This window comes from Rhamphochromis sp. 'chilingali' (genome assembly GCF_963969265.1).
Source record: "Rhamphochromis sp. 'chilingali' genome assembly, chromosome: 14".
Classification (NCBI taxonomy): Eukaryota; Metazoa; Chordata; class Actinopteri; order Cichliformes; family Cichlidae; genus Rhamphochromis; species Rhamphochromis sp. 'chilingali'.
Window position 1 is genome coordinate 12,155,898 of NC_137941.1, and position 16,580 is coordinate 12,172,477.

Genomic DNA, 16,580 nt, shown 5'->3' on the forward strand with positions numbered 1-16,580 from the left:
CCACGAAACCCAGTATGCAATTTCTATTCATTTGATCTTATTGACTTCTTTGTATTTTATATCACCAGATATACAGCTGCTGGCTAACCATAGTCCCCTCCCACCAATCACAGATTTTGATTTGAAGGTGTCCAAATCCTATTATTCATATTGACCCAGCATCCATCAATTCCTGCTTTAAGACGTTCGATGATTCAGTGCAGTTATCAGTGGGAGAAAACGTGCTGAATAATCAGCATAAATTGCACAGCTGTGTGTCAGCCCCGCAAAAAAAAAAAAAAAATGGAACCCTTCCACAGAACTGGATGAAATATGGCGTTGCAGAACGACAGAGTGAGACTTTAACACCAAACAATGTTGACCTCATTTCCTCAGCCTCAAGTTATGTAGCTGTTTCTGTGCAGTTTTAGTGTGTGCAGGTTTATGAAACACTGCTGGGTTGGAGGGCAAGTCCAACAAGATGATAAAATAACTGTCAACCTTTGATTGAATTCTCCTCTAATGTGTTTTGTCAGCAGGAGAAATGTCATTGGCCACTAGTTGATTTTTCTTTTTGCTTTCAATTCATAAATCCTACTCTTTGTTGTCCAGAGAATGCAGACCGCAGAGAATATTGTGTCAAAGCTGTCTCTTAACACCTTCACCGGTCCAGATAAATTACTGCCTATGAAAGCCAACAGTTCTCTCTTTTAGAACCCCATTACTTTAATGGAGGACAATTCAAGCTTGAAATATTTACAGTTTTCCTCACGGATGCAGCCATATAGAAATTGCCCAGTAACATAAGCTCAGCTTAGATTGCTCTTATGAATTGATTAGTTTCCTCCGTGATCTTAAAAGTCCTATTTTTTTCCTCTGCTTTTTGTGACCTGTGGCTCAGCCTTGCCCTTTTTTTGTGGAGTTTGAGTGCCCCCTTCTGGCCTCATGTTGTCATGAGACTACAAGTGCACTGTAGTCTCTTCCAGTAAAGTAAAATATCAAGATCATTTTTATACATGTATAAAATGCCTGGAACCAATTCAAGGATTTGTTAAATGGTTTGAGAAGACACTGGGAGTCCGTGGGTTCAACTTTAAACATTACAGCTAAAGCCATTTAGGAAGGGAGGGGAAAACACCTGGGCATCAATAAATCTGTAAATCTATCAGCCTATCAGCATTCAGCAATAAATAAAGTCACCCCTAATGAGGTCTCTTCTAGGAGCACAACATATATCTCAACAGTTGTAAAAGAGAAAAAAAATGTAATTACAATTAAAGAAGCAGTTTCTATGGTTCACCACCAATAAGCTATTTCAAATAACTGTGGGTCTGAGTTTTAGCATGTTTCCTTATAAGAAACACACTTCTCTATTAGAGGAGGGTAAAGCGAAAAGTGTGGGGGGGGAAACTCTCTGGAGTCAAAACTCTAACCAGACGCCACTGCAGCGGTATTTTTGAACCCGTGCGTCAGAGCTGCGCCCGTGGCCAAACCGCTTATTAAAACGCAGAGAAGCCAAGTGCCATAAAGACAGAAGGCAAGCAGCTTGTTATTATTCTTTCTGAGAGGCGAACAGGCTGAGATCAATGGCTGCAGTGGTTTCGCCTCGCCACAACTATGGCCCTATAAAGCACAAAGACCCGTGTGGCTCCGACCCATACAGTCACAGATATTAAGTATTCCAGGGGCCTTTGAAAGAGGCTGCCAAGAATAATTTCCCACATGTAACATTTCCCACCAAAGCCACAGAGTCATACTGGCATATTCTGTGCCCCCACTAGACCCCACATGCCCTCGCTAGAGTGACGCAGGAGAATCGATGGAAAAACAGATCCACTTCATTAATAAGGAGTCACGTTTGTCTTTATTTTTTATATACAGATGGCTGAAAAAAAAACCATTTATGAGAAAAAAAGCAAGAACTGGATGCTGCTCGGGTGTTGCTCAAATGTGACCCAGTTTTTGTACCATGAGTATTAACGAGCTTTGCCAAACTATTTTCAAAAGTCACACTAGAACAAGCTTCAGAGACAAATGCAAAGAAGCATTGATACAGGTCACATGTTTAGCATATAGCACATATACCTGATAACATGATATCAGCACAGGTGAGTTTGAACGTGTAAAATGATCTTAGGCACGTTGTGTGGAAAAGCGATCTGCTTTCTTCATCCCATCCAGCAAAATTTCAAATCCGCAGCTGTCTGAAGCGGGTCTAGATGAATTCATGTCATGTGCCATTTGGTCCAATAAAAAAAAAAGGCAAGACCAATAGCACTGAGTTTTCTTTTTTTCCTGACCACAGGTAGTAAATGTATATTTTTATATGAAATGTCTGACCAACCAGTAAAGCCCTTCTAGGGTGGTGTGGCAGCTTGTGTGCAATCAAACCTACTCAAAGAGTATGAAAGTGGCTAAATATATGGACATTAACCGCTGACACAACATCTCAGACATTAACCCTGTGGAGATTTGAGTTTTAAAAGTTACGAGTGAACAGCAGCAATGGCAGGCTATAATATACTCTATGATAGCCGGCTCTGGCTAGCTGGCAGAGCAAGCCTACATGATTGCACCAATTTTCAACTCATCTTTTTACTCCTGATGCATTCATATAGTACTACTGCATGTCATCAACTTTTGTGTACTCTTTCAAATGCTTTGTTTGGTCGGGGTCTCTCTACATTCTCCTACTCTCTCCGAAACAGATGACTGTCCCTCCCTAAGACCTGTGCCAGAGGTCTCTTCCTTTTAACAGGGTCTTCCTTTCTGCCACTGCCAAGTGCTTGCTCATAGATGATCATTGAGGTTATCTCTCTAATATTCAAGGGCATCACCTGTTTGACTGTCACTGCGGTGGTTTAACCTGAGCTAAATTTGTCTTAGATTCATCAGGCAAACGTTGTGCTGACAAACACAATTCCTAGACAAAAGGGAGCATGTTTTTATTTTGCCCACAGCTGCACTGTTTGGTCACAAAGCCAGTTTTTCTAAACAAGTGCTGGGAATAGTAGGATGACGAGTTTGGTACCAAAAAACCAGTCAACCTGCAAGTAATTCAGCGGTATATGCATTACACTGAGAGGTGGCAGAGTTGAAGATTTTCATTGGGGCAAGATTAGAAATGAGTACATCAGAGGGAGAGCTCAGGTTAAGCGGATTGGAGACAAAGTTAGAGAAGCGAGATTGAGAGGGTTTGGACATGTGCAGAGGGGAGAGAGTGGATAAGCTGGACAAAGGACATTGAATATGGGGCTAAAGAAGATGACCACAGAGAAGATTAATAGATGTAGGGAAGCAGGACATGCAGAGGGTTGATGTGACAGACACGGAGGAGGGTAGGGACAGGGTGAGATAAAAGCAGATGAGCTACTCTGATTGCCCCTAAAGGAAGCAGCAGAAAAAAAAGTATAACTGTCTGTTCTGGGAGATCCTTAAAACAGCAAAATTAAAAAGCACCATTTAGACTTGTAATTCAGTTCATTAAGGAGAGTCAGTTTCACAGCAATGTTTTCCAATCTCCAACTTCCAGCCATTTAATTAAACCACTTAACACCTGGCACTGAACAGGAACAAATTAGCTGAAATTATAATATTTTTATATGCACATTTGTCTAAATATTAGACTTTTTCTGAACTATGTTACTCTGTTGGTATTTCTAACAGACTGTTTATCTGTAAACATTGTGGGATGAAAAGCCATGAAAGCACACTGCTTGACTTTGTAGTGTCACATAAAGACAGATATTTATTTGTTAATAAATGGCTACGTTACATCTCAAAAGTTTGTTACTCATAAAACTCCTTTAAAAAAAAAAAAACATACATTCAAAATTAAATTTAATCCAACAATAAATTATTGAGAAATGTTGTGAATGGCACCGATTAAAGGAATTGCGAACAACTTGAATAAAATGCCTACATATCACACAGGTGCCCATTTTCTACAACCATCTGTTGGGACATTGTGCTGCCTAATGCAAGTTTATGTTAAATCCTTTGCAGTTATGTTGGCACGGATAAAACTGCTGTGTTAGTTTGCTGTGTTTTGTGAGGGAAGATGCATTTTAACAACTGTCAGCATGAAAAAAGCATGAATTTGTTTAAACGAGAATAACCTGAAGAGTTTCAGAAGATATTTGGTTGCTTTTGTTCAGACAATAAAACATGCAAAGGCTGATACCTATTCTTGCTTACTGTTTTTTGAACAAGTATAACTGCTTTCAGTTGTGCCATCTCAGAAAAAAAAAAGAAGCCTATTAGCATTATAAACCTGCATTAGGCATCTCAATGTCCTGCTGTGACACTGAAATGCTGGCTGCTCTGCATGAACATAGTCAATTAAAAACCATAGTCACTTACAACTCTTTTCATTTTTACAGCTGAAATAAAATTTAATGTGCTTTTCTTTCCTAAAAAATACATTTCTAAGAGATCTTTTGAGTGACAGTATAACTGTTACTATACCACAAATGTATACATTGAACATATTTTACATAAGGCACAGGCTTCCAAAGCACTACATGCTTTGCAAAAAGGTACAGTATATTTAAAGCAGCCCATCCATTTACCTTCTAGGATAATCTTTGAGAATTCTGCTTTGCATGTTATGATGCAAATATTCAATTTAAATGCATCAGTTTGAGTCTACCTTTATATTATTGCATGACGGCCTATAAGTTAGAAGATAGGGTTGTATCAGATGAGTTATTAGATGCAATATGAGGTCCCAAATGCCCAGAAAATAAGTGTTCATGCAAATAAGATGAGTGTAGAGTAGAACCAAAAGGCCAAACCACCACTTTTGGATAAATAATGTGAAAGGAAATAAAACTAATAAATCTAAAACTAATCTATCTTGACTGTCAGCTACAGAGAAGCTGCAGTTCACTGGAATTGTAGGTCAAAGCAGGTGCTGGCACATCTGTCCCACTAAGAGCATCCTGCCCTCTGATTTTCAGGTTGACAAACTTTATCTTCCAGCTGTTGTTGTCCAGAGGAGAGCGGATAAGGCCAAATATTTGTTCAAAGATTCCCAGACAGACTGAATCTCTGTGAATAGTCCCAGCCACAGCCACCAACACCAAGCCATGACGAGAGGTCAAGGCTTTGAGGCCATGGGGATCCAAATTGGGACTAAAGAGGAGACGCTCATCCCTGGTCAGTGCCAAGAATCGACAACTAACCAGATCAGCACCCAGAAACTCCTCCATCTGCTCACTGCCAGCTCTGAGAAAGACATAACTCTGTTATTAGTGTTTTGGGGTTGTTTTACCTTCATCTCTATGCTTTGTAAGAAGAAAATCAGACGGAATAATCTACCTGAAACAGAGGACTACTCTGAATAAGATTATAAACCAACAACATCAGTATTATTTAAATTCTCATTTGCTTTCACTACTAATGAGGTTCTTACTTGGAGAGGAGACGTAACTTCACATCAGGCCAGAAATGTTGTGGTCCCCAGTCTTGGGGCTGTTGGCCAAGTGAAAGGTTTTGACTGTTCAACAGCTGGAAGAACCACTGACAGAACTGCTGGCCGAGGACCAGCGGATCAAAGCCCATCCCACAGTTCACATCTGAGGAAGCCGCCTCTCCTTGAGGGTTTTCATCCACCACCTCCATAAAGAAATGAGAGGTTGTTGTTACATATGATCTTCAGTCTCTACAAGTCAGAGCACTACACCCATATTAGCTAGAAGGTCAGTTCTTTGATGGAATGGCAACAGGTTCTAAAATATAAAGTCTGAGTAAGGCTTGATTTTAGAGCTGGTGTTGACCCTGAATTTTGGGAAGTACAAATTCTAATATCAATATACAGTGCTGTAAAAAAAAAAAAAACAGCACTCTCTTCCTGATTTCTTATTTTTTTGCATATTTGTCACAGTTACATGCTTCAAATCATCAAACACATTTTAGTATTGGTTAAAGATAGCCAGAGTAAATACAAAAATGCTGTCTTTAAATGATGTTTGCATTTATTATGAGTAAAAAGCTATCCAACCCTACCTGGCCCTAAGTAAAAAACAAAAAACAGAAACATCTTTCTGATTGTCAAGACAATGGAAAATAGTCTGTGGACTGACAAAACAAAATATTAACTTTTTTGGAAAGTTTGCATCCTGTTACATCTGGTGTAGAACTACTACACAGCAGTTCATAAAAAACAAAACAAAAACAAAAAAAAAAAACCAGCAGCAGTCAAACACTGTGGTGGTAGTGTGATCATTTGGGACTGCTTTGGGATCTGGATGCCTTGCCCTGACTGATTGAACCATGAATTCTGCTCTCTACCAGAAAATCCAGAGAATGTCCAGCCATCAATTTGCACCCTGAAGCTCAAGAGCACTAGGGTTATGCACCAGTGCAGGGATCCAAAACACAACAGGAACTCCATCTCTAAATAGCTCAAAAAAATAAAATGAAGTTTTTGGAATGGCCTATTCAATATCAAAACTGCTTGATTGCAGTTCTTGTTGCCAAGGGTGGCACAGTCTGTTGTTCGGTGATTACTTTTTCAAAGCAATATATAAACTGTTATAAAGGTGTGTGAGGACACTGTGTGTGAATAACCCTAATTATGTCTTCTCTTTCCAGGCATACCAACATCAGTGCCATGTCTTCACTTCACTGAACTTCACTATTCAATAAACAATACTTTCCATCCTTTATAAAATAGATGGGTCGCCTTTGGCTTATCCCCAAATAAAACATTTACTGGCGGCAGTGGCTTCTGTTTCTCTCGTGTGTCAAGTTACCTTTACAGAGGACCACAGCTCCAGGGTCCTCTTTATAAGCATGTGTTTCTCGCTATTTGGGGGCATCGCCACACCTTCTGTAGCCAGGTACTTGAATATCAGGTCACGCTGAACCTTTTTCCTCCTCAGGAGCTCTTCGGCATTTTTAGTGAAGGCGAGAATGGTTTCTTTAGCTTCTGCAGTGGAAAAATGATCAGACAGAGTAGGATAAGCTAATCATTTATTTATCTATCCAGCAGAGGTGAGAAAACACTGAAATTGTTCATGCAATTTATTTGTTATTTCTTGGTAGGTATACAACAAATCTCTTGATTAAGGACATTATGTAACTCACTGGGCTCCAGTAAAGACTTAAGGTAAGCTGACTTCCTCTTTGCCATATGAAATTGAATAAAAGTCTTACCCGTAATGTTTTCCACGACTATCATCTTATTCGTGACCGTATCACTGAGTGACAGTAAGTCGCATTTTGTCATTAGGCTCAGTATCTTCGTAAATCCAGCACGCTCTGTTTCTGATAGTCCTGACATTTTTGGCAAAACGAAAACACTGGGGCGGTTTCGTCCATGCGAGTCCTGCAAGAAATCTCTCCGTACGGAAACAAGCAGTAGTGGGAACGGGATCCGTTCAAAACACTGGTTGCTATGTTACGTTGATGCGTTCGCAATATTTCGGAGGGCAGACAACTTAAGGTATTGTCAACACCGCAATTGTCACCGTAAGAGCTAGAAATTACGATAACAGAGTGAACACGAATGTAGTACAGAAGGGCTTTCGCTGCCTTTAGGTTAGGAAAGCAAAACAAACAAAAGACATTTTTTCCATTACTTTTTGCTCTCACTAATAAGTAGGAGCTAGAGAGTGCAGTGTCTTCTGCTGTATCATTCAGGGAAACTGGTGCTGTGTACTGACACGTTTTATGGTAATTATTACGTAAAAAAAGGGAAGTTTTCTCCATTTTTCTTTGAGTTATTAGAGGCTCATTAGAATAAATACCAAAATATCAATCGTTGAAATTTGAAGTGTACGGTGAGCTCCTGAAGGCATCATAAACCAAGCTAGCAGCTAGCCTGCGCAGTAGCGATGCTCGGACGGGAGAGCTGGTCAGCCTGTTTAGCTGGCGTCACGCTATCATATTAACATGCTTTAACGAGGCTAAGAGGATCCGTTCTCCAGTTTAATATCGTACTGTGAAGCTAGTGAACCCGAAAGGTAATGTACTGTTATCATTTGCTAATTTACCCTCAGCTAGTTATCCATTCGTTTAGCTTAGCTGGTATGTTGTTAGTGCAGTGCCGCTTATTTACATGTCACTTAAACATTTAGGCATTCTTGTTAGTTTTTTCAGTTAAACTGCTGGTCCACTTACAGTAATGTTTTAGGGTATGTAATATTATTTTCCCTTCTGTCGGGATTCACATTCAACCACACGTTGGTATTTACTGTTTATCTTTGGTCTTATTGAATTGAACTATCTTACATCTTACAGTTTGATACTTTTCTTGAAATCAGTGTATGATCGTGGTAACGCGATTAGATCTGGAGGTTTCTGTCGAGAGCAAATCAGGGGATTTGACATGTGTACGTTCAATGACACAGAAACGTACCTTAGACATTGACCTATTCCTGCTGGTTTTTATCTAGCATCTGGGTCGCATAGACAAATATTGATAGACTTCAAAGCTAAAGCTGTCAGAAGGAATGAGGAACTGTGTCATTGCAAAAAAAAAAAATCATTTCGCAGGACATGCACATCACACTGGCCAGCTTTCAACACAAGGAAATATTAAGAAATGAGCAGGAGGAAGAAACTGCCAGTGTCTAGTGGTGGTAGTATCATGCTCTGGGGCTGGGAATAATGAACGAGGTTGCCTTCAAATTCTTCAACTTCACCTCAAATCAACAGCTAGATAGTTAAAACTTGAATATAACTGGATGTCCCAACACCACCATGGTCCCAAACAAACATCTACATTGTAGCTTGCCATCGCCAGTGTGTGAATGGGTGAATGACTGAATGTAGTGTGAAGCGCTTTGGGGTCCTTAGGGACTAGAAAAGCGCTATACAAATGCAGGCCATTTACCATTTACATTCAAACTAGTTTTGAAATGGATTAAGCATTAAACATTAAGCTTCTGGACTGACTTTCCTAAAGCCCTGACCTCAAACTTATTGAAAATGTGGGGACTACTTCTGCCAAGAATAGTGGTCTAATATCTAGGCACAGTTATGCCATAAGCATAATGGATATCAAAAGTGTCTTGTTGAGGTGCAACTTGCTAAGGGAAACTTAACTTAATATTAGCGGCGGTGTATCTATATATTTCAACCTGTGTATATATACTTTTCAATATATATACTTTTCTGTGTTGTTAGAGACAATCCATACATTTTCTTCTGGTTATCTGGGGCCGGGTCACAGGGGCAGGACATATAAACAGTATACACTAGATATATGTACACAAAGCCTAAAACTAGATAATTGTATTTCAAGGAGTTTATTACATTTTGTACAAATTGAGGAGGCCAAAAGTGTGCTTCATGTTGGGTATGTTTTCTGCTTAGGGATTATCTATTTTTGCATACATTCTTCAAATTGTATAAATCTTTCTCTCTTGATTTTCCATTAGTATTTCCGATGGGAGACTATGAGAGCAGTGCTCCTGGGCGAATAACTGTGTATTCAATCCAGGGTTGCCCACACTGCACGCAGGCCAAGACCACCCTTGCTGGCTTGGGAGTGCCTGTATGTGACATAGACCTCGGTAGTCATTCAGAGCTGAGAGCAAAGGTGAAGGAGCTGACAGGACGCAGCACAGTCCCTCAGATCTTCTTTAACAATATTCATGTTGGAGGTAACGACGACCTGCAGAAACTGGTGAGGAAAAGGAAAACATTTCTGACGATACCACTAGTTTACTGGTCCCTAATGACCAGTAAACTAAGAGGTCAAGCAATGTCCAAAAATGGGGGAGAAAAACTAATTTGAATTGATACTGTAATTTCTGTAGTCACCTGAAGAGCTTCAGAGGCTGGTAAGTCTGGTGAAGGAAGAGCCCCTTCCAGCAGATGCACCACCTCTGCCACAACAGAGTCAGTCAGAGCATACAGCTTCAGAGAACGAAGGAGGTAAGGAATTAATTCTTAAGAGTTTTTGCCTGCTTAAGATCATTACTTTCCTTCCCTTTACAGTCAAAAATGCTCTTAAGGCACATTTTAATGCGGTTCTTAAATATATTTGTAAAATACCTTCTGATATTTTAGTATATTAACTGCCTATCTTTCAAGAAATAGACAAGCATGGTCTGAAGTCAGCGTGTCCGGTTATGCATAGTCATTGTTGGCTGAAGGTGAGCCAAGAGCAAAGAGTGGTTATGAAATAGCATTGGCTGATGTAGTGAAAAAGCCATTTTTAGGCAACATCAGGTGTGTGTGTGTGTGTGTGTGTGTGTGTGTGTGTGTGTGTGTGTGTGTGTGTGTGTGTGTGTGTGTGTGTGTGTGTGTGTGTGTGTGTGTGTGTGTGTGTGTGTGTGTGTGTGTGTGTGTGTGTTACATCCATGCTCCTCTACTCCTCCAAATGCCAACACGGACAGTTGATACAGGAAACCTGAAACTCTGGATAAGCCTAGTAGTGCTGGGCTGCCCCACAGCACCTCATATGTACAGTGTAAACAGTGTTTGTAGAAAAATATTGAAATTTAATGTTAGCTTTTGTGAAGTTTAATTAAAATCAACAGTACGTGGTACTACACATACATCTCTGGCACCTAACGATAATGCACTGAAGAGCAGAACAAGTCATCAGATTGTAGTCGGTGTAATATAGGTGAGCTGCTTCTGATAGAGCAGTTTTATTTAGTGTTTGCACAGATGTATAGACTATTGGAGTACTTACAGTTTTGCCTTTTTAACAATGACACCCTTTACATATACAGTCAGAACCATATTATACAATACGTTCCTTATACCAGATTCTAACCATCCAAATGTTGCAGAAGCATGCCTAAAAGACTTGTGTTGCTGCCATGAGATTCACTGATTCCATATTTGCATCAATGAGCAGTTGAACTGGTGTACCTAATTAAGTGGCAGGTAAGTGTACAATATAATGGGGGGGGAGAAGAAAGAATGAAATTGCCATTTGTGCGTGTAAATATTTCTTTGGAAACATGATTTGTCTCTGTGATCCCTGTCAGACTTTATATAATAGACAGGACTGAGGTCTGATGCTTAAAAAAAATCTTAGTAATGCTTGTGCCATATATACACAGTTACACATTTACTTAATTCCTCTTCAGTAGTGTATATTCCAAAAATCTCATTTACAAACCAAAGCAATGCTGCTGTGTTGAAATGAAAGAAGCCAGAAGTTTACCCAGCTCAGGCAATACCTTTTCTCACCAGCGAGACATTTTTTCACAGATGCAGAACTACATCGTTTATCAAATTCTTTCATACATGTGTGAACATGATTATATTTCTGTGTGTTTATACATGTGTGACCTGGAAATTCCACGCGTGTAGAATTTACGTGTGAGAGAGATGAGTTGGCAGACCTAGTGGAAGACCTCAAACATGCCAGCATGATTGGCAGTCATAGGAGGGGGCTGACTTTATACAAAAAGAGCTTCTCAGGAAGTCAGCTGGTTGACTGGCTGCAAAAAGAGAAGGGCATGGGTAAGTAAGGCTGTCAGTGATATGGGTAAAATCTCATGCAATTTTCCAAGCGCCCCTATCCTTACAAAACATAGTCAAATTCAGTTCTGTCAGCACTTGATTGTGGCTATGTGTACACTAGCCAGGGCTGCAGCCTGTAATACTGGACAGGCATTGTTGAAGAAGAAGTACATGATCAGAGTTCATGGCTGTGAGCAGCAGGATGGCAATTTTGGCGAAGGAAAAGACACCATGGATGCACTGTACAGGCTACTGGAGGATGATTCAGCTCTCAACGCAGGACAGACTTCAACCTGCAGTCCCATGCAGGGTACGTCAGGACCAGATAAGGCTTGGAGTGTGCACGTATCGCATTTCAGGTTCACTCTGAGCAGTGTCTTTCAGCACTCTACTAACCCATGTCCTTTCTTTGCTGCTAACTTAGCATATGATCCTTCTGGGTTTGTGGCTTTAAGAGCTGAAATATGGTGTATCCAATAAAAACATCATTCGCTCATTAGCTTGCAACGCCTGCGTGACTGAGCGCATTCTCTGTCTTGAAAATCTATGCAGTATTTTAAAAAAATACTTAAACTCACTGTCTTCATCAGTGAATTAACATAACTTAGCAAATTTAGACTAAATAAATAAACTATATTTGATCATAAATAATGCTTTATGATGATATTATGCATAAAGTGTATCAGGCTGCAAAGAACCTAGCTGGATTTCAATGTCAGCTGCTGGCTGTTTCACAACAGTTTCCTGCTTTGCTGTGGGCTTGGGTCAAATTAATACTTGGTTTTAATTTCCTGTCAGATATTCCTTTACTTCTGCAATGGTGGTGGTGAGTCATATTGGCTGGCTCTGTGTTGGCGTGTTTATACCTGAAAGCTGCACACTTGTAGAACCTGTAGAGTCACACCATGATACCAGCAGGATTTTACCCAGCTTCCTTTTTTTCTATAGCGCCTGATAAAAAGCACAATTTGTTTTTTGTTTTTTCTTTGTTTTGTTTTTTCCCAGCTCTTGTTTAATATTTTGACTCTGAACTATGTTGATTTTTATTTCATGTTTTTCTCTCTTTGTCTTCCTGCCAGCCACTGAGCTCTCTTTGCTTTTACGGGAGATGATTCTGAAATTGTTCTCGGAGCATCTCTCTGCCGATGGCAAGGTAATGTTGTCCCTGATGCTCACTGAGTGCATGTTGCTATTTTGTAAAAGCAACAGTGCATTTGGATCTGTGCCACACAGTGTGTACTGTTGCACTGGGCAAGCTGTGTGTTCATATGAAGTTTCACTTTGGCAAACAGAAAAAACTTGTCTGCAAACATTTCTACTGTATTTTTCACTGCAGGTCTTTTTGTGACCTACATTCAAGGTTGTTTGTCAAGATATTTTGACAGGATAATGCTTCTCTGTTACTTTATCCCTGTACAAACGGTTAAATTAAATGCATGTACTTTGTGTCCATGCTCCCACAGTCTGTGGACTATAAAGGCATGTCAGCAAATCCTGTTTTTGAGCGTTACTGTGAGCTAGCTATTCAGCTGCAGAGGGTGGAGTTGCTGTCGCTTAGCCGGGAGGAGAAGCTGGCCTTCTTCATCAATATCTACAATGCCTTAGTCATCCATGGGTACCTACGCCTAGGGGCTCCCACCAACATGTGGCAAAGATACAGAGTAGGACTACACAGCTACACTGTCTCCCCCAGAATTCCTTTGTAATATCAATAAGACTTATGTGCTGAAATTAGGAATGTTTTGAATTGTAGTTCTTCAATTATGTGAGCTACCTGATTGGAGGAGAGGTATTCACGCTGCAGGACATTGAGAATGGCATTCTTAGAGGGAACAGAAAAGGTGTCGCACAGCTTCGAAGACCCTTCTCCAAAACGGACCCACGACTTCAAGTATTCACATTTTGATAGCTGAATTTATGTGGCGACAGTTTTCTTTAGTTAACTAAAGGTCATGTCTCTTGTTGTCCACTAGGTGGCACTTCCAGATGCTGAGCCACTGATTCACTTTGCCTTGAACTGTGGTGCAAAGGGCTGTCCACCTATTAAAACATACACACCACAAGTAAGTGATTTCGCTTTAGTTTTTTTGATTCTGAGAAGGCTTAGCTAAAATAAATACACTTGGAAACTCCCTCTTCTGTCACAGTTTTTACAGTTGTGAAATTGTCCCATAGATTTCATATCAGGTTTCCCAAGTCTTGCCTCTTATAATGTCTCCCATAATCGCGGCACCCTGAATGGTCAGAAATTAATTCTTATGTGCTCGCCCCTCTCAGGACATTGACAGCCAGCTCCGCACAGCAGCCGAGGCCTTCCTGGAGAATGATTACGCCTGTGTGGTAGATTCTGTAAAAAAAGAAGTGCACCTAAGTCAGATATTTAAGTGGTACAAAGCTGATTTTGGAGGCACGGATGAGAAGGTATTTTTAAGTTTAATAGCTGTATGTGTGCACATGTATGGATCCTGAATTTTTCTTGTAGGAAAAATAGATGAATTGTTTTTTTAATGTTTTTTTTTTTTGTTGCATCCCCTTCTATCTCATAGCTGCTGGGATGGGTGCTGGATCACATGGGTGACTCACCAAAGAAGACCAGCCTGCAGGGCATCGTTTCTGCTGGAAAGACCAAAGTCAGTTTTCTCCCTTATGACTGGAGCTCCAACAGCACCCACTGAGCTCACACACAAATGCATTCACACCTACCTGTATGTACGTCTACATGTTTTACGTCCATTGTCTTCTGATTGAATCTGTACAAAATGGAAAAACACTTATTCTTAACCATGCGTATGTTTTATACAGAACATAATGTATGTCCCTGTGACATGAGGAGCACATTCTGCTCTCATTGTAAGCTCCTACACCCCATCTTTTGATGCTGTGTAAATACTAGAGAATTTGGTAAGATCATCTCAGTATTTTCTACACATGAATGGTGTACTCCAGCAGCTTGATAGCATCAAATGCACACTAAACATATTTTATTATCTGTAACCATAGTTGTGGCTCTCCTTTCCATGTCAGCCACTCAGGACTCATAGATGATCCCATTCCTCTCTGTCCAGTTCAACACTGGTTGAGCTATTCATGTGGTGCGTATATTTATAGCAGATGGAAACGATAACTTGGCTTATCAAACATACTGCTTTTATAAGCCATAAGAAAACCTTTTGAACTTTAAAGAAAAACACTCATTCATGTGCAGCAGACTGCACCTTCTTCTCTCTGGTCCTTCATTTAAGCATTTTGCAACCTACATATTTAAATGGTTTGGTTTTCCATTCTGTGGGGAAAGGAAGGATTAGCTGCTGCTCCTTTTATCTTTTAAATGAAATCGAATATAGGTGTGGATATTATATAGTCACAACTCAGCTTGTGGCTGTAGAATCTGAAATGCAAGGTGAAGATTTTGTAAATAATGATCCTTTTTGAGTTTGTTTGCGGTTAACAACCTCTGAGCTTTTTTTTTAAAGGGGACAAATGAAATCTGGTTGTGCTGCTCTTATTGTCCTAGTTGGTCAGCATAGGATGCACTCAATGAGTAGTTGATTTACGTCAGCAAAGGGAGCAGCTTCTGTGTGCACTGTGTAGAACACACAGACATATCCAGTGTCTGCTGCTTAGACTTTATTTAAATGTATGGATCAGTTTGTCTTCCTATCAACCATAGGTAAACTTATTCTTCCTCTATGCATGTTAGCCTATGTGGCTTTTCAACCCTCTTTTTAATCCAGGTATTCCACTGTAAATTGCAGAAGTGCTATTACTGTGTTTTGGGTTTTTTAGCACAGTTATTTGTTTTAAAAAGAAAATTATGAAACATTTATCAAAACCAAACCCGTTCGGGATGCACTCTGACACTTTGCATGTTTTTTTTGCCTACTTATGCTACTGAGACATATTTGTACTTTTTCACAAGGTCGCTGTTCTGTTTGTCTGTATGTGAATAATGTGCTGTTGATCCAGCTTTTTATTTCAGCATGTCTACAGAAACTGGACAAAAAAGTCTTTAGAAGTGTACATTACCAAAATGTACCAAATGTACACTTGGTCATTAATTCAATAGGATATTAGTGTATTTAGTTTCACCTTGAACAAGTTTACAGAAACTATTCTTATTTAGGAGTTGAGCTTTTCTTTAAACTTAGCCTTTCATGGGTTTTTTTTTTTTTTTTATAAATTTTTAGTATGGTGCTTCATTGTACATTGCATAGCAGTGCAATAACGTTCCATTAAGTTTCTATAATGTGTCACATCGTCTTAATTAAGATTTTCTTATCTCAGGTCAAAGCAAAATCTGACACCAGGTTGTTTGATGTCATCAGTGCATCGTATGCTGCATGTTGTTTTCTAGTCTTAGCATTTCTGTATAGTTTGTATTTGTTTGCAAAATCATTTTCAGCATTTGATTCCTGCACACTGCTGTGTTTTTGTTAAGGCTACAAGCAGCACCAAAGCAAATGGTTAAATTAGTCTCAGAGCTGGAACACATTTGCTGCATGAGTTAGAGGAATACCCTTCAGTCTTGAATAGTAACTATAACAGGACTGCCTCTGCTGGCTAGTGTTTTTTTTTTTTTTTTTTTTTCTTCCCCCAGCCTGTGTGCTTGGCTATAAGAACTGCTTGGACCTAAAATGTCAGATATCGAAGTACACAAAGTAAAAAACCACATCTGATAAAAGTCAGGCATACACTGATTACTGCGTATAGACTTGAGGACACCAGTCTATTTAACAGACTGTAGTTTTTCTTTGAATGCAGCCTTCAGCAACAAAGTGCACCTTTGGCTTTACTATATTAGTGTTAAGAGTGGGAGACACTTTGTGGACTAAATTAAACAACACAAGATTTTTGTTTATAGATGTTCCCCGTTTTTTTTTTTTTTTTTTGTTGTTGTTGTTTTTCCCCCCAAAAGATAATAAACATACCTCATGTATCAGGAAGATGTGATGCAAAAAACTTTTTTAAACAATTCTAATATCACTGTTCCTCTTTCCTAGGATTGACAACAAAAAAATTTACATCCCTAAATAAATAAATATGCAATGTTGACCTATATGCGTATACTGAGTTTGTGTTTTCCTTTACTATACTACCTCACAGCACGCAACCTAAGCTTTAAAGCAGATCACACTAGAGGGCAGAGGTTTAGTTTGTTTATTCAA

The 16,580-nt window shown here is 39.6% G+C and overlaps 2 protein-coding genes across 3 annotated transcripts; one reads left to right on the forward strand and one right to left on the reverse strand.

The window, feature by feature from the left end:
- Positions 1 to 1,711: 1,711 nt before the first annotated feature.
- On the reverse strand, positions 1,712 to 7,318 carry cUnh3orf38 (chromosome Un C3orf38 homolog). Its single transcript, XM_080903231.1, has 4 exons — positions 7,141 to 7,318; positions 6,738 to 6,913; positions 5,396 to 5,598; positions 1,712 to 5,208 (listed from the first exon to the last, which is right to left on the reverse strand). Exons 1-4 carry the CDS (start codon positions 7,265 to 7,267, stop codon positions 4,845 to 4,847), a joined length of 870 nt encoding a protein of 289 aa, XP_080759357.1. The 5' UTR covers positions 7,268 to 7,318; the 3' UTR covers positions 1,712 to 4,844.
- Positions 7,319 to 7,807: 489 nt separating this feature from the next.
- LOC308410216 (uncharacterized protein) lies at positions 7,808 to 16,444 on the forward strand. Of its 2 annotated transcripts, none has more exons than XM_080903398.1 (11): positions 7,808 to 7,949; positions 9,369 to 9,616; positions 9,750 to 9,867; positions 11,263 to 11,415; positions 11,537 to 11,725; positions 12,495 to 12,568; positions 12,879 to 13,076; positions 13,169 to 13,306; positions 13,389 to 13,478; positions 13,693 to 13,836; positions 13,962 to 16,444. In XM_080903398.1, exons 2-11 carry the CDS (start codon positions 9,377 to 9,379, stop codon positions 14,088 to 14,090), a joined length of 1,473 nt encoding a protein of 490 aa, XP_080759524.1. In that variant the 5' UTR covers positions 7,808 to 7,949; positions 9,369 to 9,376; the 3' UTR covers positions 14,091 to 16,444. The 2 variants fall into 2 exon arrangements, with proteins under 2 accessions (XP_080759524.1, XP_080759525.1); XM_080903399.1 differs by having other exon boundaries at positions 11,549 to 11,725.
- Positions 16,445 to 16,580: the final 136 nt, after the last annotated feature.